This window comes from Mustela erminea, chromosome 1 (assembly GCF_009829155.1).
Source record: "Mustela erminea isolate mMusErm1 chromosome 1, mMusErm1.Pri, whole genome shotgun sequence".
Lineage (NCBI taxonomy): Eukaryota > Metazoa > Chordata > Mammalia > Carnivora > Mustelidae > Mustela > Mustela erminea.
In genome coordinates, this window is record NC_045614.1 from 126,768,029 (window position 1) to 126,794,005 (window position 25,977).

A 25,977-nucleotide genomic window follows, 5' to 3' on the forward strand; every position below is an offset into this window, starting at 1 on the left:
CATAATCGTCTTTGTAGCCCGGCCCCTAGTCCATCAGCCGTGCTCCCTGAAACCTCAAGAACGTCCCTCTGCAGAGGAGCCAGAGCACCCTCCCTCTGTGTGTTTTTAACCCAGGTCTAGGGGATCCGGAGCCAGAGGGGGTGACCAAGGAACTTCCATTGCTTTGGCAATCGCAGCCTGCCCTGAGGCCCCCGTGGGTAATGGCAGGGGATGCGCCGCCGGCGGAAGGTGGCGCTCAGGGTCCTCAGCCCAGCCCAGAAGCAGCAGGTGTGTGGCCCGGGACTGCGCAGGCGCATGCGCGCCGTCGTCATGCCAACGCTTCCGCGGCGGCCCAGGGGTGAAGAGGAATATGTGGGACCCGGGGAAGGAGGCCGCGGGGGCCGGGCCTGGGTTCCCCACTCCCGTACCCACTACAACCCCTAATCCGTTCTCGGCCCCCGCGGACGGTAGTGGTAAGAAATCGGATGTCCTTCGGCGCCCGCCGGGCCCACGGGAAGTGCGGGAGGCGGCTCCGGCCCCAGCGGCAGGGTCGGCGGCACAGCCGGTTCCTCCCAGCGGGCCGCCGGCTAGAGGCGGTGTGGCAGGCCGGCGCCCCCGGGAACCTCAGCTGCGGCCAGAACTTTGGGGCCCCCAAATGTGGGTGGGAAGGGAGCCCAAGTTCCCCCGATGAGTCCGCCCTTCACACTAGCCATCGTCCTGGAGGAAGGTGTGTCTGTTGCTTTACCCTCATCAGAGTCTCGGGGAAAGTTCTGGGGCCCTTTATTGGTGGAAGTTCCAGAAAGCAGGGCCTAGGTGGGCAAGAGGGCCTTGAGACCGTTCTGACTTGGCATCTCTATGTCACCTCCGTTTTAAGTATTTCTGCAACCGTGAATGATCTCGAGCAAATTAAGCATAGCCTGCACGTCCCTCGTCTGGCCACCATTTCCATTTTGGATGCTTGTGTTAATGTGCCTGTAGGTACGGAACTGCGCTAGAACACTTACCTATTCCTCACTGCATCCTTGAGATGCGCACCGTGCTCTGCTTTTAGCATAAGAGGAAATTTAAGATGGGAGAATTAAGATAACTTGTTCAAAGTCACGCAGCTGATCCTGGGCAACCACCCCAGTCTGACTCACTCCCAACCCTTGGATTTTCTGGTATTTGGCTGTTCCAGTACAGAAGGGCATAGGGGACCACCTCCAAAACGAGCCTTTTCTTTAGAAATTTTAAAACGTGCTGCCAGGTAAAAAATACTTGGAATACAAGAAAAATGACATTTGAGTTAGATTCTTTATATTTTCTTGTGTAACTGGTTAGTCTTAGTTTTAGCTTTACAATTTGAAGATGGATTTATTATTCTCCCCTAAGATGAATACAGGAAATAAATTTTTGGTACCATAAAATCCTGACATACAACATGAAAGAGCATAGCAGAAAATTTTAAATACTTTAAATCCATGGTCAGGTAATAAGAATTTTCTTTTCTTTTCCTTTTCCTTTCCTTTTCTCCCCCCCCCCCCTTTAAAAAAAGATTTTATCTATTTATTTGCAAGAGAGAGCACAAGCTGAGGAGAGAGACAGAGGGAGGAAACAGACTCCTAGCTGAGCAGGGACCCCAAAGTGGGGCCGGACCCCAGGATTGTGACCTGAGGTGCAGTCAGATGCTTAACCCACTGAGCCACCCAGGAGCTCTTAAGAATTTTCCTGTAACTTTCTTTAGCTATATTTAGCTTGTAGTCTAAGATTCCTTCCCTCAGAGAAACATGAGTTCTAAGTCTTGACACATTTCTTGGGTACATCTTGGGTGTGGTGTAGCCAGCTGAGGGCAGGCCCTGACTCAGATTCCCAGGCCAGTCTTCACTTTTTAATACTAAGGAAGGTAGTAGCCAGAAGGGAGAAAAGAAGCCTCCTGGGAGCCCAGCTCCAACAAGTAAATTTGTTACAGATCAATTTGCTGTGTTGTCTGTGGAGAATGTTAAAGTAGCATTTTGTAGCTTGAACTCCATGTGAACCATGGTCACATAAGTCTGGGAAACAGAATATTTTTATTCTCCCTTCTCTCCAGGCTCAACAATTTGAAGTCTTTGTGCCCTTGAGTGTTGTAAATGTCCTGAGAAGTGTTATAGAGGTTTGTTTAGCTTTAATTTAGAACTTTCCAAATGTATTTGACAATAAAATCTATTCTATTTAGAACATGTTTGATCATCTCACGAAAGATTTGTATTCTAAAGAAAACAGTTTGGGAAATACTGTGCTAAAATGTTATTTAGATTCATGGAAATTTCCTAAAATAAGGAAGGGTTTTCTATATGCATCAACCCATAAGACAGGAAATTCTGTTGACATTAAAATTTTTCTGAGACTGACATGGGAAAACTCAATGTTAACTGAAAAGATATAGAGCTGTACTGAAAAATTCTGATTTTTAAAAAAAAGGGTAATATGTACATAGTTGAGAAAAACAATAAGAAGGAAATACCCAGAGACCTTAATTGTAATGGTTCTTTAACATGGGATTGCTGATATTTATTTCCTTTCGATATTGAAATTTCAACTTGTCTGGAATAAGTGGGTTAAATTAATTTTTTAAAAGCTGATTTAAAAGAAAACTATTAAGAAAAGTTTAAGGCTTCCATTTTTAATGTAATGTTCCTCATTTTAAATCTTGTTCTGCAAGTTTGTTTAGCAAACTCTTGAGTTCATACAGTGCAGAAATCTCAGCAAAGTACATCTCTTGAGATGCAGAAACTCAAGAGGCTGGCTCCTGAAGACCCCAAGTTGGTTGAGTAGTGAGGTCTCTGAGCACAGATTTTTATTTTTATTTTTTTATTTTATTGTTATTTTTTTTAAGAGACCTATACAGGGGCACCTGGGTGGCTCAGTGGCTTAAGCATCTGCCTTCGGCTCAGGTCATGATCTCAGGGTCCTGGGATCAAGCCCCGCATCTGGCTCTCTGCTCGGTGGGGAATTTGCTTTTCCTTCTCTCTCTGCCTGCCTTTCTGCCTGCTTGTGATCTCTGTCAAATAAATAAATAAAATCTTAAAAAAAAAAAAGACCTATACAAAAGATAAGACAGAAAACAAAGATAGTGGTAGGTGCTTCTAAGAAGAGGAACAACATCACTTCTACCCCCAGAAGGCTTGGGTCTTCCAAAGATCCTTGTAAATTAATATCCAAAACAGTAAGACCATTAAGGAAAGCTTCAGGCATAACAGAGGAAGGAGATTTCAACTCCTGCTTTGTTTTTATCATCTTTATTAAGGACTGAACAGAGAAAAATCAGCCTTTACAAAGAGGAAGTGAAAGGCCAGGGTAGGTGAAGAGCTTCTCTGAGTCTGGCCTCAACTCAGTTTTAGGAGGAACTGACAGAGCTGTAGTCAAAGATGCCATCAACGTGCATGTGTAGAGGGTATCCAGGGAGCCTTGGGGACTCACGGATTTTTCAGATCCTTTTTGAGTTTAGATCCTCTGATTAAAATGTTTTTATTTGATTAAAATAAAAAATAAAATTTAAAGAAAATTTTGTTTTAAATATTTTTATATTTTAATATTTTTAATAATTTTTATTTTTAATAAAATAAAAATAAAATTTTTTTATTTGACGTCCTGATAAGAAAACGTGAGTCTGCTAACCCAGTGTGGTAGAGTGGAAAGAGGCTTTGGAGTCTGTTTTTATACTCTACCCTTATTAGCTGTATGATTTTGGCAAAATCTTTAATTTCTCTGAATATCCTTTTCCTCTGCTACCAGGATGTTAGTTCTTCTTTGTGTCACTTGCAAGTTAGTGTCTGCCTAGCCTCAGTGGGTGTTTCTATGGCCCTGCTTCTCCAAACAGCATTTTTATTCCCCCTAATTCCTTCTATTTTCTTCCTTTCTCTAGTCTTAATTCTTTTGCCCTTTCTTCCTCACTCCTGACTCTATACATACACATTCGTATCTTTGAAGAAGTGTAATTTTTAGGGAGGGGAAGGAGTGGGGACAGGAAAGGTCCTGGTATCATTTATATGTGATGAAGAGTAATGCACTTATTTTTCAAAAGCTCCAGAAGTTACTGGCCATCTCCAGGAAACTTACTATAATCTCTGTATGGAAAAGTCCCAGAAAATTAATACTTTTATATTGCATATACTCCAAGAAGTCGATGAAGAACTCGAAAAGGGGTAAGGAAGACAAATACTTGATTACAAAGTAGTATTCACTGACCTCCTTCTGTATGAGAATCCTGGAATACTGAGTGATTTGTTTAAAGCGATTTGTACATGGCTTTTAAAACAGATCTACCTTTTGATTTAGAACAGTGGCTGATGGACACTGTTAGCTGGTCTTGGAGGTAGCAGAGTACACAGGGAAAAACAGTAGACCAGTGGCCTCCAAGTCTAGCCTTCAGATTTGTCCTGAGCTCCTGGGAGCTGGATTTATTTGTGAAAATATTGAAGTCTTTGATGTGATTACCTATCAGGAGGAGTGTGTGTGTGTGTGTGTGTGTGTGTGTGTGAGAGAGAGAGAGAGAGAATAAAATTATATACTATAGAAGTGTTTACAAAATCTATTGAATATTCAGTCGTCTTAAGTTACTTGGTATAAATCTATATTGTGATACATACTTGGTTTCAGTAAATGCTATTCATGATGTTACTATTTATATAGGGGGAAAATACTTCTATTTCTTTAGTGGGTTTCTTTTTTGCATTTTAATAGGTCAGAAGGAATCACATTAAATATTGCTGGTAACAGTCGCTTAATGCCAGAAGAAAGAGTAACAGGCAAAGATTTTTGGATTCTTTTCAGAATTTTAAAGAAGAGTCCATATATCAGTGGTATATGTCTCCTTAAAAATCATTACCTCTTAATTTTCCTGATTTTAATTATTCAGTATAAGGAATATCAGCCTGTATTCATCCGTGTTCTTCAGGTTTGGATGTTAGATATAACCTCATAAGTGATGTTGGTGCATACTATGCTGCAAGACTTCTTCAGGTATTTTACTACAAAATGTTGTTAGTTCTTTTTGTTTTCTTCCAGGAGTCAGTTAAGAGCCAGTACTTTTTCTTTGGAAATGTAAGTGGTTTGAGTACCTCAAGTCTGCTAACTTAATAACCCTTTTATTGCAGACTTCTTTGAAGATGCCCATGCTGAAATGCTGCATTGTGGCTGCATTTCATTTAAGAGAGACAGTGGGGTCCAAAAAAAAAAAAAGAAAAAAGATAAAAGTGTGGTCCACCAATCAGAGTAGGTGTACTTTAAGAAAAGGCTTTGTTTCAACCTCAGAAGATTGGCAAATATAGGTTTGCCAATATTTTTGTATTTTCAGTTAAAATGTTAAAATAAAATATATGTTTGTATTTTCAGTTAAAATGTTTAAAGCAGCATTATCATTATTGTTTAAATTGGCTTTTTAAGTTCCTAACTACTTTCCCCAATCTGCTAAATATGCTTCTAATGAGCTTAAAAATGATCTTAAAATTCTCATGTCCATGAGGGGCACCTGAGTGGCTCCGTCCTTAAGCGTCTGCCTTCAGCTCAGGTCATGATTCCTGTGTCCTGGATAGAGCCCCGCATCGGGCTCACTGCTTGGCAGGAAGCCTACTTCTCCCTCTCCCTCTGCCCTTGTGTTCCTTCTCTTGCTGTGTATCCCTCTGTTAAATAAATAAAATCATAAAAAAAAAAAATTCTCCTATCCATGAGATGGCACACAGCACAAGGACAGAGTGAAGATTAAGAAATATGAACTAATTCTCAGCAATTACAAAAATATTGCAAAAATCACCAAAATGTTAAGTTTTCTTAATTCTGTTTGCAGTGAAACCACCTAGTCTAGCGGCACACACAAAATGCTAGTCTTGCAAAATGTCCAGGGTCCTGACCTTGCACTATATTTACAACACTTGAAATAAACTGAAAACCCACTTGTGTATTTGTTATTGGTAGATTGCTGGTAACTAGAGCTCCTAAGTCATCTTTTGCAAACTTGTACACTGTGGTTAAATAAAAGGCATTCATACTTTGAATAATTGATCAAAATAGAATAGTCTTTTTCTTTCACTCACATTGCAATTGTGTTTAAATGAGCATGATGTTTCCCATAGCTCACCCCACCCCAATTGTAGCTTCTTTTGTTGGACTTTGAGATTTTCTGTTACAAAGATTTTCTTTGGAGGTAAATTCTTTTACTTAAATAAAGCAGTGCCTGTATTTTTTCCCCCCTAATAATTACATATGTAATAGCTTCTTTTCTCTTATTATAGAAGCAACATAAACTCGTTTACTTAAACCTTATGTTTAACGATATTGGGCCAGAAGGTGGAGAACTGATTGCTAAAGCACTACATGTAAGCATTTATATACCTCAGACATTTTCTTTTGGCATTTTAACTTCTGATAGCTTGTAATTAACCAAAATGTTATTGTGAACTCATTGTGCAAATGTGTATTTTTATTATACTTTAATTTATTAAAATGTAATTTTACATGAGCATTTTAAAATTCATTTTTAAGGGGCGCCTGGGTGGCTCAGTGGGTTAAGCCTCTGCCTACAGCTCAGGTCATGATCTCAGGGTCCTGGGATCGAGCCCCGTGTCGGGCTCTCTGCTCAGCAGGAAGCCTGTTTCCCTTCCTTTCTCTCTCTGCCTGCCTCTCTGCCTACTTGTGATCTCCGTCTGTCAAATAAATAAATAAAATCTTAAAAAAATTTAAAAAAAATTCATTTTTAAAAAGCTTTAAGATACTTAGCATACATAAGAACTTACTTTTTCTCCATCAAAATTTACCTTTAAGATTTTTGTTCAGTGGGTTTTTGTACATTCAGAATGGCATGACCATCACTGTTTTTAGAACATTTCATCCCCAAAAGAAACCGTGTACACATTAGCAGTCCTTCTCTATGCTTCTTTCACTCTCCCAGCCCCTGGCAGTCAGTAATCTGTGTTCCATCTAATAGATTGCCTGTTCTGGACATTTCACATAAATGGAATCTTAAAATATGTGGTCTCCTATGACTGGCTTAATGCTTTCAAGGTTCATCTGTATTGTAACATACTTGATTCTTATTGCCAAATAATATTCCATTGTTTGGATATATCCTATTCATCCATCAGTTAAGGACATTTAGGTTTCCACTTTTTGTCTACAATAATGTACTATGAATATTTGCACATTTTTGTGTGCATGTTTTCAGTTTTCTTGGGTGTATACCTAGAAATGTAACTGCTGGATCGTTTGGCAACTGTTCAACTGTTTTCCAAACTGTCTTTTTACAAGTCCAGCACTGTAGGAGTGTCCTCGTTTCTCTACATCCAGCACTTGTTACTGTCTTCTTGATTTTAGCCATCCTAGTAGATATGCAGAGGTTTTTTGGATTTGATTTGCATTCCCATCATGAATAATGATGCTTAGCATCTTTTCATATGGCATTGTTTTGAAAAAATGTCTGTTCAAAGCCCATGTCTAGTTGTCTTTTTAAATGCTAAGAGTAGTCTGTATGTTGTGGATATAAAGTCTCTTATACATGATCTGCAAATGTTTTCTGTCATTCTGTGGATTGCCTTTTCACTTCATTCATGGCATCCTTTGAAGCACAAAATTAATTTTGATAAAGTTCAGCTTTTTTCCTTTGTGCTTTTGGTGTTATATCTAAGGCCTTGCCTATCTAAAAATCATTAAGATTTATATTTGCATATTCTAAGTGTGTTTTTAGCTCCTTTGTTTAGTTCTTTGATCCATTTTGAGTTAATTTTTATATATGGTATGAGGTAGGAGTCTAATTTCATTCTTTTGCATGTGGATATCCAGTTGTCCCAACACTATTTAAGATTATTCCTCCCCCATTAATTTTCTTGATGCTCTTGTCAAAAATTTATTACAAACAGTTTATTTCTCTGCTCTTCATTCTATTCTTTTAACCTGTATGTCTGTCCTTATGTCAGTCCCACACAATCTTGATTACTGTAGTTTGTAGTCAGTTTTGAAGTCAAGAAGTGAGTCCTTTTTGTTGTTTCAAGATGTGTTGGATCTTCTGGGTCCTTTGCATTTTCATATGAATTTTAAGACCAGTTTATCAATTTCTGCAAGAAAACAAGGATTTTTTTTTTTTTAAAGATTTTATTTATTTGACAAATCACAAGTAGGCAGAGAGAGGGAGAAGCAGGCTCCCTGCTGAGCAGAGAGCCCGATGCTGGGCTCGATCCCAGGATCCTGAGATCATGACCTGAGCTGAAGGCAGAGGCTTTAACTCACTGAGCTACCCAGGTGCCCCCAAAAACAAGGATTTTGAGAGAGTTGTTTTCAATCTTTAGAAAATTTGGGGAGTACTGTCATCCTAACAGTATTGTCTTCTGATTAATGACGTGGGATGTGTTTTCATTTATTTGTATCTTTCACTTCCTTCAACAGTGGTTTTTTTTTTTATTTTTTTTTTAAAGATTTTATTTATTTGACAGAGATCACAAGTAGGCAGAGAGGCAGACAGAGAGAGAGAGGAGGAAGCAGGTTCCCTGCGGAGCAGAGAGCCTGATGATGTGGGGCTCGATTCCAGGACCCTGGGATCATGACCTGAGCCGAAGGCAGAGGCTTTAACCCGCTGAGCCACCCAGGCGCCCCCCACAGTGGTTTGTTTTTAATGTACAGGTCTTGATTTTGCTAAATTTATTCCTAATACTTTATTCTTTTTGATGCTACTACAAATGGGACAGTCTTCTTTTTTAAATATTTTATTTATTTGACAGATACAACAAAAGAGGGAACACAAGCAGGGGGAGTGGGAGAGGGAAAAGCAAGCTTCCCGCTGAGCAAGGAGCCCCATGCGGGGCTCGATCCCAGGACAACAGCATCATGACCTAAGCCGAAGGCAGATGCTTAACTGACTGAGGCACCCAGGTGCCCCTAAATGGGAGTCTTAATTTCAGTTTTGGATTGTTCATTGCTAGTGTGTAGAAATACAATTGATTTTATATATTGGTGTTGTGTCCTGCAGTCTTGCTGAACACATTAGTTGTAACAACTTTTTTAGGTGGATTCCTTAGAATTTTCCATATATGATATCCTGTTACATGCAGACATAGTTTTCTTCTCCAGTGTGGGTGCCTTTTTTTCTTTTCCTTGCCTAACTGCCTCATCTAGAATCTGCAGTACACTGTTAAATGGCATTATTAACAGTGGACCTCCTTGCCTTCTTCCTGTTCTTAAGGGGTTTCAGTTATTTGCAGTTATGTCCTCTACTATTTATTAGGACACTGAAATGTCTAATTTTCTTTGTGAAAGGATTATCAAGAGTGGAATGAGAGGAGTTAAACTTCGCAAGTGTCTGAAGAATTACATTCCTTTAAAAGTGATACAGGGAGAATATAAAGTGATTGCTTAATAGGTATAGGGTCTCCTTTGTTGGGGATGAGGGGGGTTGAAGTGTTTTCGAAACTAGCTAGGTGATGGTTGTATAACATGGTGAATTTATTAAAAACCAGTGAATTGTATATTTTAAAATGGTTTACTTTGGGTTATGTGAATTTTACCTAAAAAAAAAGGTGGTATAATTTTCTTAAAAACGAATCTATAGGGGCGCCTGGGTGGCTCAGTGGGTTAAAGCCTCTGCCTTCGCTCGGGTCATGGTCCCAGGGTCCTGGGATCAAGCCCCGCATCGGGCTCTCTGCTTGGCAGTGAACCTGCTTCCTTGTCTCTCTCTGCCTGCTACTCTGCCTACTTGTGATCTCTGTCTGTCAAAGAAATAAATAAAATCTTAAAAAAAAAAAAACGAATCTATAGATTTCTCAATGAAAGGAAAACTTATAAAATCTGCTTCGTTTACTGAGCATGTTTCCTGGGCATTCTTTCCAGTAAAAAATTAAACCAGATTTTTATCTTATTGGGAAACTAAATGTTACCTTTAAGGAATATCCTATTCTATCTCCATGAAACCATGAAAACTTGAGTCTGCAAATTGTAAAAGTCTGCTGTAATCAAGAAAAAATTTTCTGGAATACAAATTTAATGAAGTTTTTATTCTTTTTCTTTTCAGAAGAATACAAGTCTGAAATACCTAAGAATGACTGGAAACAAGATTGAAAATAAAGGTGGAATGTTTTTTGCTGCAATGCTACAAATTAATTCATCTTTAGAAAAATTAGATTTGGGTGACTGTGACCTGGTAAGTAAAATGGTTGAGAAAAATCACCCATGTACTGCATCAATCTCTTTGGAAATAGGATAAGGAATTGTTGAAGAGATCAGCTAAATGAGAGTCTTACGACTGATTAAGCTTGTCCCTAATATCTAATATCAGGGAAATTTTTGTTTTGCTTTTACTATTAGGCATATCAGTGTTATTAATAAGATTGTATTAAATAATACTATAGCGGAATAACTAGAATAAAATTCTTCCTAAGCTTCTATCTATAACACTTCTTAACCTATATAGGAGTTTTTGAGAAAAAAAATTTAATTGAAAAACGCTACTTCATTAGAAAGCCTATATTCTAGTTGGGAAAACATCAAAAAGAAAAGCGCTACAAAGATAGCTAAGTACTCTGTCTGGTAGGAGGTAATCTGCATAATAGCACAGTCGCCTAATATCCGAGGAACTACCTTGGAGAGGGTCCATGGCAGAACATCCCAGGCAGGGGTCCAGCACACACAGACTCTAAGATAGTGCTACCCTGACTACAGTACGGGTAGCACAGCTATTACAGATAGAGGTAATTTTACTACTTATGTATTTATTTTTGCAGATGCTCTATTTTGAGGAATTAGTTTTCCATTTATGGTAGTGATAGAACTTTAAAGTGGGAAAAGTAAGTTGACTTAATAGAAAACTATTAAGTAAACAGTAAAACTGGTATTATAATATGGCAAAAATCATGAGTGGTACATGAATAATGAAAGGCTGAGTCTGGCAGGTTTAGGACCTGAAAAGCCAGAGTGGCTAGTCAGAGTATCTCAAAGTGTGGGTGAGAGGTGTGCAGAGGCCAGATCAAGCAGTGCTGTATGGGTTGTGGGTCAAGGCCAGGGGAAAAAGGGATTGAGTTCTAAATACATCTATGAGATGTATTTAAGGCTTTGAGGGGTGATGTGATTTGATTTGTCCTTTAAAAAAAAAAAGATCACTCTGGTTTCTGTGGGGAATTAGAGGGTAGCAAGAAGCTCGCTGACCACTTCAAGTTATGGTACAGGTGGGTTAAAAGGACGGGGGATGGGTGGTGGCACACAGATGGGTTAATCTGAGACGTCTTTTAGAGACAATCTCTAAGACTTACTGATTAATTGGATGGGAGGGTGAGTAGACTGGTAAAGTGGAGGCCCAGGTTTCCTAGTGTTACAGCTGGGGGTGTGTGGTGGTGTCCAACACAGAAATCAGGGAGAATTCGGCCCTTCCAATAAGGTATTTCCACTGCACACACGCACTGAAAGTAACGAGAATGCACATAAAAGAATGCTTTCACAAGGTCTGTTCTAAGTAGTGTAGAACCCTAGCTGAGATCTGCTTGTGTGTCTGGGCATCCGAGGTCAGAAACACACAGAAACTTAAGGACTCAGGAGCAAACCAAGAGGTGAATGTCCTAAGAAATAGATACTGAAACTTTAAGAAACTCCCTGTGCATGTTACAGATTTTAGGGCAGAGAGAAAAGAACATAGTAACAATTTACTTCTGAGTTTGACCAAACTATAATTCAGGGTTTACAGTTCTGACAGATAAATAAAATCTTAAAATAGTTTATTTCTCTGAATCTAGATTACTGGTTTTGAAATAGGGAGATTATATACTTTGTCAGCTCCTTAACGAATTTACTATTTCTAGGGAATGCAAAGTGTGATAGCATTTGCTACAGTCCTAACACAAAACCAAACAATTAAGGGAATAAACCTAAACCGACCTATACTGTATGGTGAACAGGTATGTATTCAAAGTGATGACAGCTAATACTATTACATGTGAAAAAAACGAAGGCACTATTTACTGGTTATTTCAAGGTTAATATTTTTAGAATTTACTGTATTTACAAAGAACTTATTTGAAGAAAAACTGAGTTAAATTATGATTTTAGATGTTGTTTATTTAAGCAGTGAACAGGTCTTTTTTTTCTTTCTTGTAAACTCAGATTAACGGTGAGTAAACCTGTAAAAAGGCAGAGTAGTCAAGACGGAAACAATTATTAAAGTTTTAAAGGCTGTGAATTTTGTTGTTATATTACTATCACTAAACTGCTTTGAAATCATGAGTAACAATGGCAGAATGTGTATGAAGAGCAGCCTGGGAAGTCTGGACTTGATCCTATAGGTAAGCTGCACTCTGGAGACAAGATGATGAGTAAAAACATGGTAAAACATGCTTTCAAGGCTTCTCCTTGTTCTTTAACATTCTTTTAGAAGTGGCAGACAAGGTTCTCAGATTGAGGACGTGAGATCTGAAGGCTAAATCAAAATGTTCTGATTAAAGCCTTGAGGAAATAAGTATGTTAAACTATGTGAAATCACATTAGAAACACCATTCCTCTTTTAAGTGTGTTGAGTGGTGTCATTATTCCCAAATCGGAGAATAGTTAAGAAAAGCCCAAGGTCTTTCTCAGGTGCAGGCTCTTGCTCTTAGCCCAGTGCTTCTAGCAGTCAGCTAAACTCCAGGCTGCTTTCTTTTCCTCTCCGAGGCAGGCACTCTCTGTCCCTCTGAGTCCTAGTCTCTTCAGTGGCTGTGGAGTAGAGTCCTCCTGGGTTTCTTCGTACTTTGCTGTTCCCAAACATAAGCCTGCAAACCTATTCCATTTCACTATCTGGGGAGCATGGAAAGATACTGATGCCAGGTGCCATCCTAAGCAAACTGTCAAAGTTGATAAATGATCTAAAAACACTATTTCTTATTTTAGTTCTCGTCCTTAATAAGGGTGGTCCCTCAATCAAATTTCTTGATCTAAAAAAAAAAACACAATCAAAGCATAAAACACAAACATGTATCCTGTCCGGTTCCAGGCACCATGCAGAGCAACACTGGACCCCCTAAGTGGTCAGTTTGCATTTGTTAAGATCCCAAACTATAGCTTCCCTTTGGGCCTTTTTCAGTGTCAGCAATAATTTAAATAAATCAGATACAGGATTATAGACTACTGAACAATAAAAAATGCTTTATAGTGTTCTATAGATCAGTTATTTTATGCCAGGTACTTTTTTGTTAATTGTGAGGGAAGTATAATTTTACCTACCTTACAGAAAAGGAAACAGACTTAGCTGGATGAAATCATTTGCCCAAAGGCAGGCAGCTAGTATAGAGCTAGTATTTGCAAAGTTTTCTCATAAAGCTCATATACTTTTATTACAACTCATGTACTATCTGCTACTGCTACATGATTTAACTTTTGTAGTTTTTCTCAGTTATTATGTAGAAGTACATAATTTGAGCATACATAGATATTCATGTTCGTGATCAGCATTTCCAGTGACTGTAAAACTTACAAATACAGCAATCTGGGGACACCTGGGTGGCTCAGTCGGTTAAACATCAGACTATTCATCTCAGCTAAGGTCTTAATCTCAGGGTCATGAGTTCAAGCCCTGCGTTGGGCTCCTTGCTGGGCATGGAGCTTACTTACAAAGAAAAAAAGCAGCAATCAAGTAAGAGGACTTCTTACCATAAAATACTGACCCATTCATTTTAAGACCTACTTTGACTTTGTTAAAAAAAAAAAAAAAAAGTGCTTGGTATTCAAATCCTCATTGATGTTATATACTTTTTGCCTGGAAGGAGCTAGAGTTTGGAATTAAAAATAAGTCTTCCAGTGACTGGAAAATGTATTTAGAGATTTGGGATGATTATAAAAAGGAAGAATTGGATATCACAGGACTGAGTGTATTTTTAAAATAGAACCAACATTTGAGAAATGGCTTTGTATTTTTTAAGATTTTATTTATTTGACAGACGGAGATCACAAGTAGGCAGAGAAGCAGGCAGAGAAAGGAGGATGCAGGCTCCCTGCTGAGCAGAGAGCCCGATAGGGGGCTTGATCCCAGGACCCTGGGATCATGACCTGAGCCGAGGGCAGAGGCTTTAACCCACTGAGCCACCCAGGCACCCCGAGAAATGGCTTTGTATTTTATCCATAAAGAGTGGAGATCAAGAGTAAAGTTCAGGAACATATGGGTATAAGAAACATCTGGAGATTCTTGAAAGGACAACAGTAAGGGAGCTTAATATGTGCAATATATCATGCGGCCAATCACCCCCGCCCAACCCTTCTGGAGTGATTGTTTAGAACGGACTTTTTTACACCAGCCTATTTACCTCACTTAGTCACTGTACTTTCCAAGTGCCTGCTGCTGGTTTTTAAAATAATAAAGTATCATTTGTGGCACAAGTGATTTTTCTTAAAAACCGAGCCAAAGCAAATACAAATTATAGGCTAATAGTCTCAACTGGTATCTTTTTAAAACGCTAATTTAAGGGGGCGCCTGGGTAGCTCAATGGGTTAAGCGTCTGCCTTCGGCTCGGGTCATGGTCTCAGGGTCCTGATCGAGCCCCATGTCAGGCTCTGCTCAGTGGAGAACCTGCTTCCCCCTTCTCTCTCTGCCTGCCTCTCTACCTATTTGTGAGCTCTGTCAAATAAATAAAATCTTAAAAAAAAAAAAAGCTAATTTAAGTAACTTAACATATATTTGGTACAGCTTCAAAACTGTATTTTAGAAGATTTTACCTATTTTTAGGAAGAATCCACAGTTCATCTAGGCCACATGTTGAAAGAAAATCACTGCCTTGTTGAACTACATGTGTGTAAGCATAATATAAAAAACTGTGGTATAAAACAGTTATGTGACGCACTGTATCTGAACAGAAGCCTACGCTACCTTGATGTCAGCTGGTAAGTGATAATACATTAGAAGTCCTGGGAATAATCTATGTAAATATTCATGATACAGAGGCTATACTGTTAAGACAGTAATTCCTAAGATCAGAAGATACAATCATTGTTGTCAACTTTTTGTACTAAGCTTTAGTATCTAGTTTATACTGATTATTTTATCTCAACAGTGTGAATGGAGCATTTAATCATGAGTAAACCAGAACGGAGCAACATTTTATAGCAAATTTTCATTACCTTTTTGGAAACTGAGTGATTAAAATCTTTTACTAACCTAGAAAAATAATGTTCTATACAACAATTCTGAGGCATGTTAATCTCTATGAATAAAAGAATACTTCATATTTTCAAATGTAACCATGTATTCTTCCCTTCCCAGCAATAAAATAACTTGTGACGGAATGGTGTTTTTGGCTGACGTACTGAAAAGCAATACTACCCTGGAAGTACTAGATCTTTCTTTTAACAGAATAGAAAATGCAGGAGCAAAGCATCTCAGTGAAACTCTTGCTTCACACAACAGGAGTCTTAGAGCGTTAGTATGGTTTTGTATTTAATCAAGAGAAAAACTTAAAAACTTTTAAAATACTAACATCAAGGGGCACCTGGGTGGCTCAGTGGGTTAAAGCTTCTGCCTTCGGCTCAGGTCGTGATCCCAGGGTCCTGGGATCAAGCCCCACATCGGGCTCTCTGCTCAGTGGGGAGCCTGCTTCCTCTCTGCCTGCCTCTCTACTTGTGATCTCTGTCAAATAAATAAATCTTAAAAAAAGAAAAACTGACATAAATCCCCTTAAAACCCAAGATTCATGATGAAATATGAAAAATTTCTAAGCTGACATATTGACATTTGAGAGAAAGAATGAGAGAGAAAGAGAATGAGAGGAGAGAGGTCAGCAGGAGAAGCAGACTCCCTGCAGATCGGGGAGCCCGATGTGGGACTTGATCCCGGGACTCCGGATCATGACCTGAGCCGAAGGCAGTTGCTTAACCAACTGAGCCACCCAAGCACCGTAGCATTATTATTTTTTTTTAAAGATTTTTATTTATTTATTTGACAGACAGAGATCACAAGTAGGCAGAGAGACAGGCAGAGGGGTGGGGGGAAGCAGGCTCCCTGCTGAGCAGAGAGCCCGATGTGGGGCTCCAGGACCCTGGGATCATGACCTGAGCGGAAGGCAGAGGCTTTAACCCACTGAGCCACCCAGGCGCCCCAGTTAGCATTATTCTTTAGTATCTTTACTTTCTAAGATTTTACACAATAAAATATTTACAAAATAAAATAAATGTTGTTGGCTAACTTATGCATCTTCTTTGTGGAAGTATGTATTGGTTTCCAGGGTTATTACTTCATGTTTCTGATAGGTTGTCAGTAGTCAGCAACAACATACAGGGAGAAGGACTGGTTGCACTTTCACAGTCAATGAAAACAAATCCCACACTCTCGAATGTTTACATTTGGGGAAACAAATTTGATGAGGCTACATGTGCGGTAAGTTTTTTTTTTTCTTCCTTCACTAAAGGCTTTTCCTGGGGTCTTCTCTATAGTATCGGGCATTTACAGGTGGCCTTGGAAATTATTCCAAAATGTAGTAAGACACTTCAGTTTTGATAAATTTTAACGTTAAGTCCTAAAAACTAAGCACTGGAAAGTTTGGTGGTTTAAATAGAAGGCAACGAATACCACATATTAATATAGAGATCAATGAATTATACAATCCCAATTCCTCTAAAAAAATATTTTAAAAACCAGAACTATTGATTTATTCTAAATTTGATGTAGCACAATCTCCAGTCTGCTGCCCAATAATTAAACCAAGACATGGAATTTGGAGACCTAGTCTTTTATGTTGCTTTTAGGTTGCTTATGTAAACACAGCCCTTGATACCACTTGCAAAACAAAAAGCACTGTAACAAATAGTTTTTATTTGGAAAGAATGAAGATGCTAAAATTCTCAATTTGCAAAAAGACTATCCAAAATTCCACCTCCAAAAAGAGTAATAAAATATACTATTTAAACCCTTGATTTCAGAAAAAGATCATATTCTACACACTAGAATGAGTTTGGAATAATAAGCCTAAGCAGAAAACAGCTAAAATTTTAAATTTTTTACTGTCTATATATCTCTCTCTATACTCACAATCTTATTAACCAACCATTTTAACATGTTTGTATGATACCCTTACAAAGATACCAATGATCCATAAGTGATATACAAAGAAAATTCTACAGTGAAGACAGAATTAGGCTACAGCCAGGTCAGCATCTGATACTACAGAAATTGTCTTAGCCTCAATCTATAAATTAGCTTCAGGGAGTTCATGAACTCCATACAGCCATATGCCAAAATCTGGTTGCATATTTTCCTGTGAAATGGGTCCCTGGCTATCATCAGATTTTCAAGGCATACACAACTCCTTCCTCCCTCACTTACAAACCCCTGCAGGACTTGAAAATTTTGACAATGAGACCTTTGGCCCACAAAATCTGTAATACAGAGAACTGTTAATTCTGGGAGCCATAAAACAAAATACTTCAAAACTTAGAAGTAACTTTTTCAAGATTATAATTATGTGAAATTAAGTGAATAAAAATTGTATGTAAAAAATACTAAAATTTAGTATTTACTCAGAATATTTTAAAGTGAAAATCAGCACAGCTAATCTGAAAATTGCAATTAGCTTATTCATTTCATGGAAATTAAACAATTTTCTTAATGGCAGGTCTCTCTTTTCTTAAAAATCATAGGCTTACTCAGACTTAATTCAAATGGGCCGTCTAAAACCAGACAATACAGATGTGGAGCCATTTGTGGTGGATGGACATATGTATCTTGCAGAAGTCTCCAATGGCCTTAAAAAGCATTACTACTGGAGACCAACTTATGGAGAAGCTTGCACGAACTCACCTAATGCAGGTTTTACTCTTGTACCAGTAGGTGGACATCTATGAAAAACAAGCTCTGAAATTTTCACATTATTTGTCTTATGTTAATATTTTATTGCCTATTAAATTCTTAAATTAGAACATCTTACCTTTTATACATTTGGAAAAAATGATTATATTAAAATGACTTTGTATAACTGTCCACTGTGGAAAAACAGTATCATTGTTTTAAAAGAAATTTTACAGGAGAGGGAAGATGGCAGAGTAGGAGAATCCTAAATTCACCACCTCCCTCCACCCCGGCCACACATGGTGGCAACTGCTGCATGTACTGCTACTCACTCTGAAAACTACCTGATGGGTGGCAGAACAGATCATCTACAGCTAGGTGAAGATCATCCACAGCTAGGTGTAGCAAGGTCACATCAAAAGCGCAGGAGGTACAGAGCTGCCATCTGCCATTGGTAATGAAACTCCTGGAGTGACTACTCACAAAGGTGAGGGACATCACAGGCGAGGAGCGACCCCACAATGGACACCCTTGGCCGAGAACTTGCACTAGTAAGACCAGTCTCCATAACGTCTGGCTTTGAAAATCAGTGTGGCTTAACTCCAGAAGAGCTGGAGGGCTGCAAGAAACCAAGTCTTTAGAAGTCAACACATTAAATAACTTGGCCCAAGACAGAGCATAGAAGCAGCAGTTTGAAAAGTGCCTGGGGTACATCTGAGAGAGATTTATCAACTAGTTTTAGGATGTGTACAGGAGGGGCAGGAATCTATAGGAGATAAACAGGAGCTTTCCCCAGGCTTGAAAGTGCTGGTGGGTGCCATTTTTCTTGTCCTCTCCCAGCCTAGACAGTCAGACACTTGTAGAAGCCAGTTCTGACATTCTCCCCCTACCTTGCTAGCACTGTGTGCCCTGCCCTTCCAACCTGCCCACTGTGATAGGCACCCCTCCACAGCATTTCCTGCCGTGGGGAGTGAGGAGCTAACCCCATATACCAGTGCACATGCAGATGCTGTAGCTGTGCTTCTCAGCTGCCTCTAGAGCCCTACCCCTCAGTGTGTCTGCAGCAGTTACAGACTCTCATTCCAGACAGCAAGCCCATAAGGGCTGCAACCAGGTCTCACAGCCACCCACACAGGAAATAAGCACTGCCTACAAGTGAGCCCAGAGCAGGCAATGCGGACCACCGCAGACAGGCTGAGTGCTGGCCCAGTCTGCATGATGTAGAGATGACTAGGGCTTATTAGCCAGCTGTGCAGCAGACAAGCCCTGCCCACCAGTGTGCCCTCAACACTACAGGATGATCACTGTAGACAGTAGGGCAGAGGGCTAGCATCATCCACCAGCATGCCAGCATCCATCATAGCTCAACCTCAATAAATTCTGGTGACCAGAGAGGGCCATGTTACAGGTAACTACAGGACACGTTCCACACAAGGCCACTACTTTCAAGACCAAGAGAAGCAGCTGACTTATGTAATTCACAGAAACACAAAATGAGGAGACACAGGAATACGTTCCAAATGAAAGAAGGCAAAACCACAGAAAAAGAGATCAGCAATATGCCTGATAGAGTTCAAGGTAATGGTCAGAAAGATACTCACCAGACTTGAGAGAAGAGTGGCTGAACTCAGAACTAGTCAGAGGTGAAGAATGTAATAACTAAAATAAAAAATGGGCTAGAGGAAATCAGTGGATTAGAAGATACAGAAGAATCAATCAGTGATCTGGAAGACAGGGTAATGGAAAACATTCAAGCTCAACAGTAAAAATAAAAAATGAGAACAGGTTAAAGTATCTCTGTGACTTATCAAGTACATGAACATTTGCATTATGGGATCCCAGAAGGAGATGAGAGAAGGGGGACAGAAAGCTTATTTGAAGAAATAACAGCTGAAAGAAAACTTCCTTAATCTGGGGAGGAAACTGACCTCTAGGTGCAAGAGGCAAGAAGAGTCTTAAGATGAACCCAGGGAGGTCCACACCAAGACACATAATTAAAATGACAAAAATTAAAGAGAAAATCCCAAAAGCAAGAGAAAAGCAATTACATATATACATGGGAAACCCCATAAGGCTATCAGCTCATTTTCAGCAGGACGCTATAGACCAGAAGGGCATGGCATCATCAAAACGCTGAAAGAAAAAAGCAAAACAAAACCTCTGCAACCAAGAATACTTTATCCAGCAAGATTATCACTCAGAATTGAAGGGAAGAGTGTGTCCCAGACAAACAAAAGTTAAAGGAGTTCATCACCCCTAAACTAGCTTTACAAGAAATGTTAAAGATTATCTAAGTGGAAAGAAAAGGCCACAGTGGAAGAAAATTAGAAGAAAATTTCACAGTAAAAGCAAACATATAGTTAAGGTAGTAGATCAATCACTTACAAACCTAGTAAGGAGGTTAAAATAAAAGTAGTAAAATCAATTTTATCTATAAAAACTAGTCAAGGGATACACAAAAAGAGGTAAAATATGACCTCATATACCTAAAACATGGAGGGGGGAATAAAACTTAAGTGCTCTTAGAGAACTTAAGAGACCATGATCTCAAAATAGACTGCTATACACAGGGTGTTATATATGAACCCCAGGGTAACAACAAAGCAAAAACCTCTAACAGATACACAAGAAGAGAAAGGAATTCAAGCAGGACACTAAAGAAAACCATCAATCACAAGGGAAGAGAGAATTACAGAAACAACCAGTAAACAACAAAATGCTAATAAGTACATACCTATCAATAATTACTTTAAATGTTGGATGTTTAAATGACTGGATGGCTCAGTGGGTTAAGCCGCTGCCTTCAGCTCAGGTCATGATCTCAGGGTCCTGGGATCGAGTCCCACATCGGGCTCTCTGCTCAGCAGGGAGCCTGCTTCCCTCTCTCTCTCTGCCTGCCTTTCCGACTACTTGTGATTTCTCTCTGTCAAATAAATAAATAAAATCTTAAAAAAAATTAAAAAATAAAAAAATAAATGACTGGATGGCTCAGTCATTAGGCATCTACCTTTGGCTCAGGTCATGATCCCAGGGTCCTGGGATCCAACCCCTCACAAAGCTCTCTGCTCAGTAAGGAGCCTGCTTTCTCCCTCTCCCTCTGCCTGCTGCTCCCCGTACTTGTGCTCACTGTCAAATAAATAAATAAAATCTTAAGTAAATAAATGAATGAATAAATGTAAATGGACTAAATGCTCCAAGGAAAAGATATAAGGTGACTGAAAGGATAAAATAGCAAGGCCCATCTATATACTGCCTACAAGAGACATCAGCCCTAAACATGCATACAGACTGAAAGTGAAGGGATGGAGGGGTGCCTGGGTGACTCAGTAGATTAAGTGTCTGCCTTCAGCTTAGATCATGATCCCAGGGTCCTAGGACAGAGCCCCACATTGGGCCCCCTGCTCAACGGGGAGTCTGCTTCTCCCTCTCCCACCATCCCTTCCCTCTGCTTGTACATGTTCTCTCTCAAATGAAAAAATAAAATCCTAAAAAAAAAAAAAAAAAAAAGAAGAGATGGAAAAAGATATTCCATGCAAATGAAGTGGAGGAGATAGGATACCAATACTAATTATTAGGTAAAATAGACTTTAAAAAAAAGACTGTAAGGAGACAAAAAGGGTCACTGAATAATGATAAAAGGATCAGTTCATTAAGAGTATATAATAATTACAAATACCTATGCATCCAACATAGGAGCACCATACAGATATATAAAGCAAATATTAACAGACATAAAGAAAGAAATTGACAATAACACAGTAATAGTAGGGGGCTTTAACACATGCTTACGTCAATGGATAGATCACTCAGACAGTAAATCAAACTGTGGCTTTGAATGTCACACTAGACCAGGTAGACTTAACAGATACATACAGAATTTTCCACCCCAAAACAGCAGAATGTCTATTCAAGTGCACATGGTATATTCTCCAGAACAGATCACAGGGCAGACCATAAAACAAGTCTAAGAACACTGAAATTCTATCAAGCATCTTTTACCACTGTAAGAGTATGAAACTAGAAAGAGATCAATTATAAGAAAACTGAATGAAAAACAAAATACCTGGAAGCTAAATAACAGATTACTAAAGCAACCAATGGATCAACAAAGAAACAAAGAGGAAATCAAAACATACTTGGAGACAAACAGAAATGGAAACACTACAGTTCAAAATCTTCAGCACACAGCAAAAGTATTTCCAAGAGGGAAATTTATAATGATATAGGCCTACTTCAAGAAACAAGAACATTTTAAACAATCTAACCTTATATCTAAGGAACCAGAAAAAGAAGAACCAACAAAGCCCAAATAAATGAAATAGAGACTAAAAAACCAACAGAGAAGATGAATGAGACCAAGAGCTGTTTCTCTGAAAAGATAAACAAAATTGGTAAAACTTCAGCCAGAAGTTTTAATCAAGAAGAACTCAAAATCAGAAATGAAAGACGAGTTAAAACTGACACCATAAAAATATAAAAAATTATAAACAATTACAAAAAAACTAAAAGCCAACAAAATGCACAACCCAGAAGAGATTAATTCCTAGAAACAATCTTCTGAGTCAGGAGGAAACAGAAAATCTGAACAGACCAATTACTAGTAACAAAATTGGACCAGTAATAAAAAACTCCCAATAAAGCTAGGATCAGAGAGCTTCACAGATGAACTCTACCAAACATTTAAAGAAGAGTTAATACCTATCCTCAAGTTATCCCAAAAAACAGAAGAGGGAGAAATTCTTCAAAATTCATTTTACAAGGCCAGCATTACCTTGATACCAAAACAAACTACAAACAAACAAACAAATCTATAGGCCAATTATCCTTGATGAACATAAAAGCATAAAACTCAACAAAGTATTAGTGAACAGAATTCAAAAATACATTAAAAGGATCATTCACTATACTCAAGTCATATTTATTCCAGGGATGCAAAGACGGTTTAACACCTGCAAATCACTGATGTGATCTACATTTACAAAATGGATAAAAGTGTTATGACCACTGCAGTAGATGCAGAAAAAGAATGACAAATTGAACATCCACTGATAAAAACTATCAAAGTGGGCACAAAAGGAACATCCCTCAACATAATGAAAGACATATATGATAAGCCCAAATCTAACATCACAATGGTAAAAAAGCTGAAAGCTCTGCCCTTAAGGTCAGAAATAAGGATGTCCAAACTTTCACTACTTTTATTCAATATTGTACCAGAGGTCCTAGGTATAGCACTCAGACAAGAAAAATAAAAGGTGCCCAAATTGGTAAGGAAGAAGTACACCGTCACTGTTTGCAGAGACACAGGCTATATATAGAAAACTCTAAAGACTCCACCAAAAAAATTATTAGAATAAATGAATTCAGTAAGTTGCAGGATACAAAATACAAAGATCTGCTGCATTCCTGTACACTAATAACAAAACAGCAGAAAGGGAAATTAACAACCCTATGTATAACTGTATCAAAAAGAGTAAAATACTGAGATGCCTCTTTAGCTCAGAAAAACATGTGACTCTTGATCTTGGGGTTGTGAGTTTGAGCACCATGCTGGGTGTAGAGCTTTCTTAAAAACATTAATAAAGTTAAAAAAAAAAAAACACACAACTGATGAATGAAACTGAGGACAACACAAATGGAAAGATATCCTGTGCTCAAGGATTAGAAGATTTAATATTGTTAAAATGTTAAAACAGACTCAAAGACGACAAACTAGCGGTTGCCAGAGGGGAGGGAGATGAGAGTTTAGACAAAATAGGTGAAAGGGATTAAGAAGTAAAAATTTCCAAACTTATTAAAACAAGTGAAGAAAATGAAAAACTACAGCACAGAGAACATATTCATTAATATTTTAGTAACATGGTACAGTGACAGATGATAATCATACTTATAGTCAGCACTCTGTAATGTATATAATTGTTGGATTACTGTGTTGTAACTCTGAAACTACTATGTCAACTACATATCAATTAAAAAATAAAAAAAAGACTGGGAGGGGGGGAAGAGTAGAGGCTAAAATTTTAGCCATGGAGAAAAAAAAAATCAAGGAATTAAACCAATATGCTTTTAAAAACAAAATATCATTAAGTAGTAAAACAGCATAAAAAGGAAAAGCCATTATAGGTATCCTAACTGAAAGTTGTCATGAAGTGGTAAAAATGATTCAGGTGGCAGAATCCAAGGGAATTTCAGGCGGTTCAGAGTTGAAAAGGTATTTTATATAACTTATTTAGATAATAATGATTGTTGATACAATTTTTCAAACACAGGGAAATATATAGAAACACATATAAATGTATGGTTTTTTTTTTTAAGATTTTATTTATTTATTTGACAGACAGAGATCACAAGCAGGCAGAGAGGCAGGCAGAGAGAGAGAGGAAGGGAAGCAGGCTCCCTGCCAAGCAGAGAGCCCGAAGTGGGGCTCAATCCCAGAACCCGGGATCATGACCTGAGCCGAAGGCAGAGGCTTAACGCACTGAGCGACCTAGTGTCCCTAAATGTATGCTTTTTAAACAAGTCAGTAATGCCAGTGAACTTTTTAAGATCACTCTCTTTTAGAAGATGCCAGTAAGATTTTAATGATTTGATGGCAAATTACTGTTGTCTATGGCCAATCTTGTTTTCAAATTAAGATTCCTATGAGGAGGCAACAAACACTATGATGCTTTGATTACAGACCTATATTCACAAATTTATTCACACATGCCAAGATGATGCTTCACCTGAATGATTTACTCGTCAAAGTGTGAAAAAAAGACATGTGGACAGTTTTAAAAGGTTACTTTAAATTATGCTTAGGTCCTACAGTCTAAAAGAAAATACCATCTATCTCTAAAGGTCTACAGGGAGGAGGTGGAATAAAGGTGGTGGTCAACTTTACATAGTTGTCAAAATACCAGCCTTCACTTAAAAGTACTGTGAATTCCTCAATTATAGCTGTATTTATTTTTTAAAAAATTAGCATATCAAAAAAATCACATCTGTCCACTCCTTTAGTAGATTAAACACTTAAGATCAGTAACCCCTACCCACTATTTAATGAGTTTTGAAGGTTTACAGGTATTTCCTTGTATTTGGCACCTAACACCATGTTCCTATACTCCCTGGGGGGAATGAAGGGTGGGCACAGAGGGTAGTGGTGGTTACATAAGGGGAAGAACATCTAATCAACTGTTCAGGCATTATTTTCACTTAATGTTATAGAGTTATTGAGCCAGAAAAGACCTAAATGCCTTACCAAATCCATTCTCATGCTTTCAGAGATGAATGTGAATCACCCAGGACAGGACAGATGGTTGCTATGAGGATGAGTCTGTGCTGAAAAACAAAATCTTAAAACATCTGGAATTGGCTGAAAAATACATACTCTATAGTTCATATTAACTATGTGTGAAATGGATTTCAAGTTGTTGGTATTTTTTTAGATAAATATAGTTTATATGTTATATCAAAGAAAATTACCACAATCTGATAATGGAATTTTACAAATAATACGACCTTCCACTGATGTGAAAATCACATAAAGATCTGCCATTGTTTACAGTGGAACTAACAAAGCTATACTTTATAGACTATGGAATTCTATAAATGACATTATGTATCCTGACACTTAAACTGACTGATTTTACTAGTTACTGATTTTACTTATTAGGTTTTACCAAGCCTTACTTGGCAACATTCTATGTGTTCAAATCTTATTTCATTTCCATTTTAAGATCTCTGCTTTGCAGATATAAAGACTGGTTGTTTTTTAGAGAGTTCTTTTACATTATCACATGTTGAGTAGTCTAGAACTAAATATCTGTATCTAAAAAGGCAATATATCCCAGGAAAATCAAATGTCTTTGTACTGTAAAAATTGCAATAGGAAATGAATAAAATTTTTTCTTTTAATCAAATTTGAAAATCTGCAGAATTCAATGGATGCAATAAAACCACGCTATAGAAAAATAAAAAGGAACATTTTAAACAACTGTCATTACATTTGTAAGACATTAAGGTGGTGAGGAAATGTTACTCCTAGACATTAGAGATCCAATTAATTCAGATTCAAGTAACAATTAATATGACAAACTTCTTATACTTAAATATCTGTCCAGAGAGTTAAGGAGAATTTGTTAAACTACAGATGCTAAGTGGGCATTTTTAAAGCATGGAACATCAGAACCACTCGGGCAAATGTTAAAATTACAGATTCTTAGAGTCAGACCTACTGAATCAGAACTTCAGGTGACAGTCTGGGGAATCTGCATTTTTACAATCCAGGTCTT

General features: G+C 38.2%; 2 protein-coding genes across 7 annotated transcripts in view; one reads left to right on the top strand and one right to left on the bottom strand.

Moving 5' to 3' along the window:
- Positions 1–33: 33 nt before the first annotated feature.
- On the top strand, positions 34–25,739 carry LRRC34 (leucine rich repeat containing 34). 5 transcript variants are annotated; one of them, XM_032341641.1, is made up of 11 exons: positions 34–267; positions 4,022–4,142; positions 4,681–4,799; positions 4,895–4,959; positions 6,228–6,311; positions 9,989–10,117; positions 11,766–11,861; positions 14,654–14,808; positions 15,188–15,343; positions 16,171–16,297; positions 17,557–20,487. In XM_032341641.1, exons 1-11 carry the CDS (start codon positions 201–203, stop codon positions 17,758–17,760), a joined length of 1,323 nt encoding a protein of 440 aa, XP_032197532.1. In that variant the 5' UTR covers positions 34–200; the 3' UTR covers positions 17,761–20,487. The 5 variants fall into 5 exon arrangements, with proteins under 5 accessions (XP_032197532.1, XP_032197543.1, XP_032197531.1 ...); XM_032341652.1 differs by lacking the exons at positions 34–267; positions 17,557–20,487 and adding exons at positions 302–452; positions 24,968–25,739; XM_032341640.1 differs by lacking the exon at positions 34–267 and adding an exon at positions 302–452 and having other exon boundaries at positions 17,557–20,486.
- MYNN (myoneurin) overlaps positions 6,691–25,977 on the bottom strand; it is a 41,049-nt gene continuing 21,762 nt past the window's right edge. The window contains exons 9-10 of one of the 2 annotated variants that reach the window (XR_004285422.1): positions 24,945–25,024; positions 6,691–8,042 (exon numbers count right to left, since the gene is read on the bottom strand). The gene's annotated coding sequence lies outside the window, so the exon portion shown is untranslated. Of the gene's footprint in view, positions 8,043–10,258; positions 11,370–24,944; positions 25,025–25,977 lie in introns of those variants that run through there. The other variant, XR_004285419.1, reaches the window with a different exon arrangement.

Bases quoted from the DNA above. Each gene is read 5' to 3' on its own strand.
- LRRC34 (XM_032341640.1), top strand. From the start codon at position 350: ATGTGGGACCCGGGGAAGGAGGCCGCGGGGGCCGGGCCTGGGTTCCCC. The intron at 453-4,021 runs GTAAGAAATCGG...ATTTTTCAAAAG, and splicing joins GGCCCCCGCGGACGGTAGTG to CTCCAGAAGTTACTGGCCAT. The intron at 10,118-11,765 runs GTAAGTAAAATG...TACTATTTCTAG, and splicing joins ATTTGGGTGACTGTGACCTG to GGAATGCAAAGTGTGATAGC.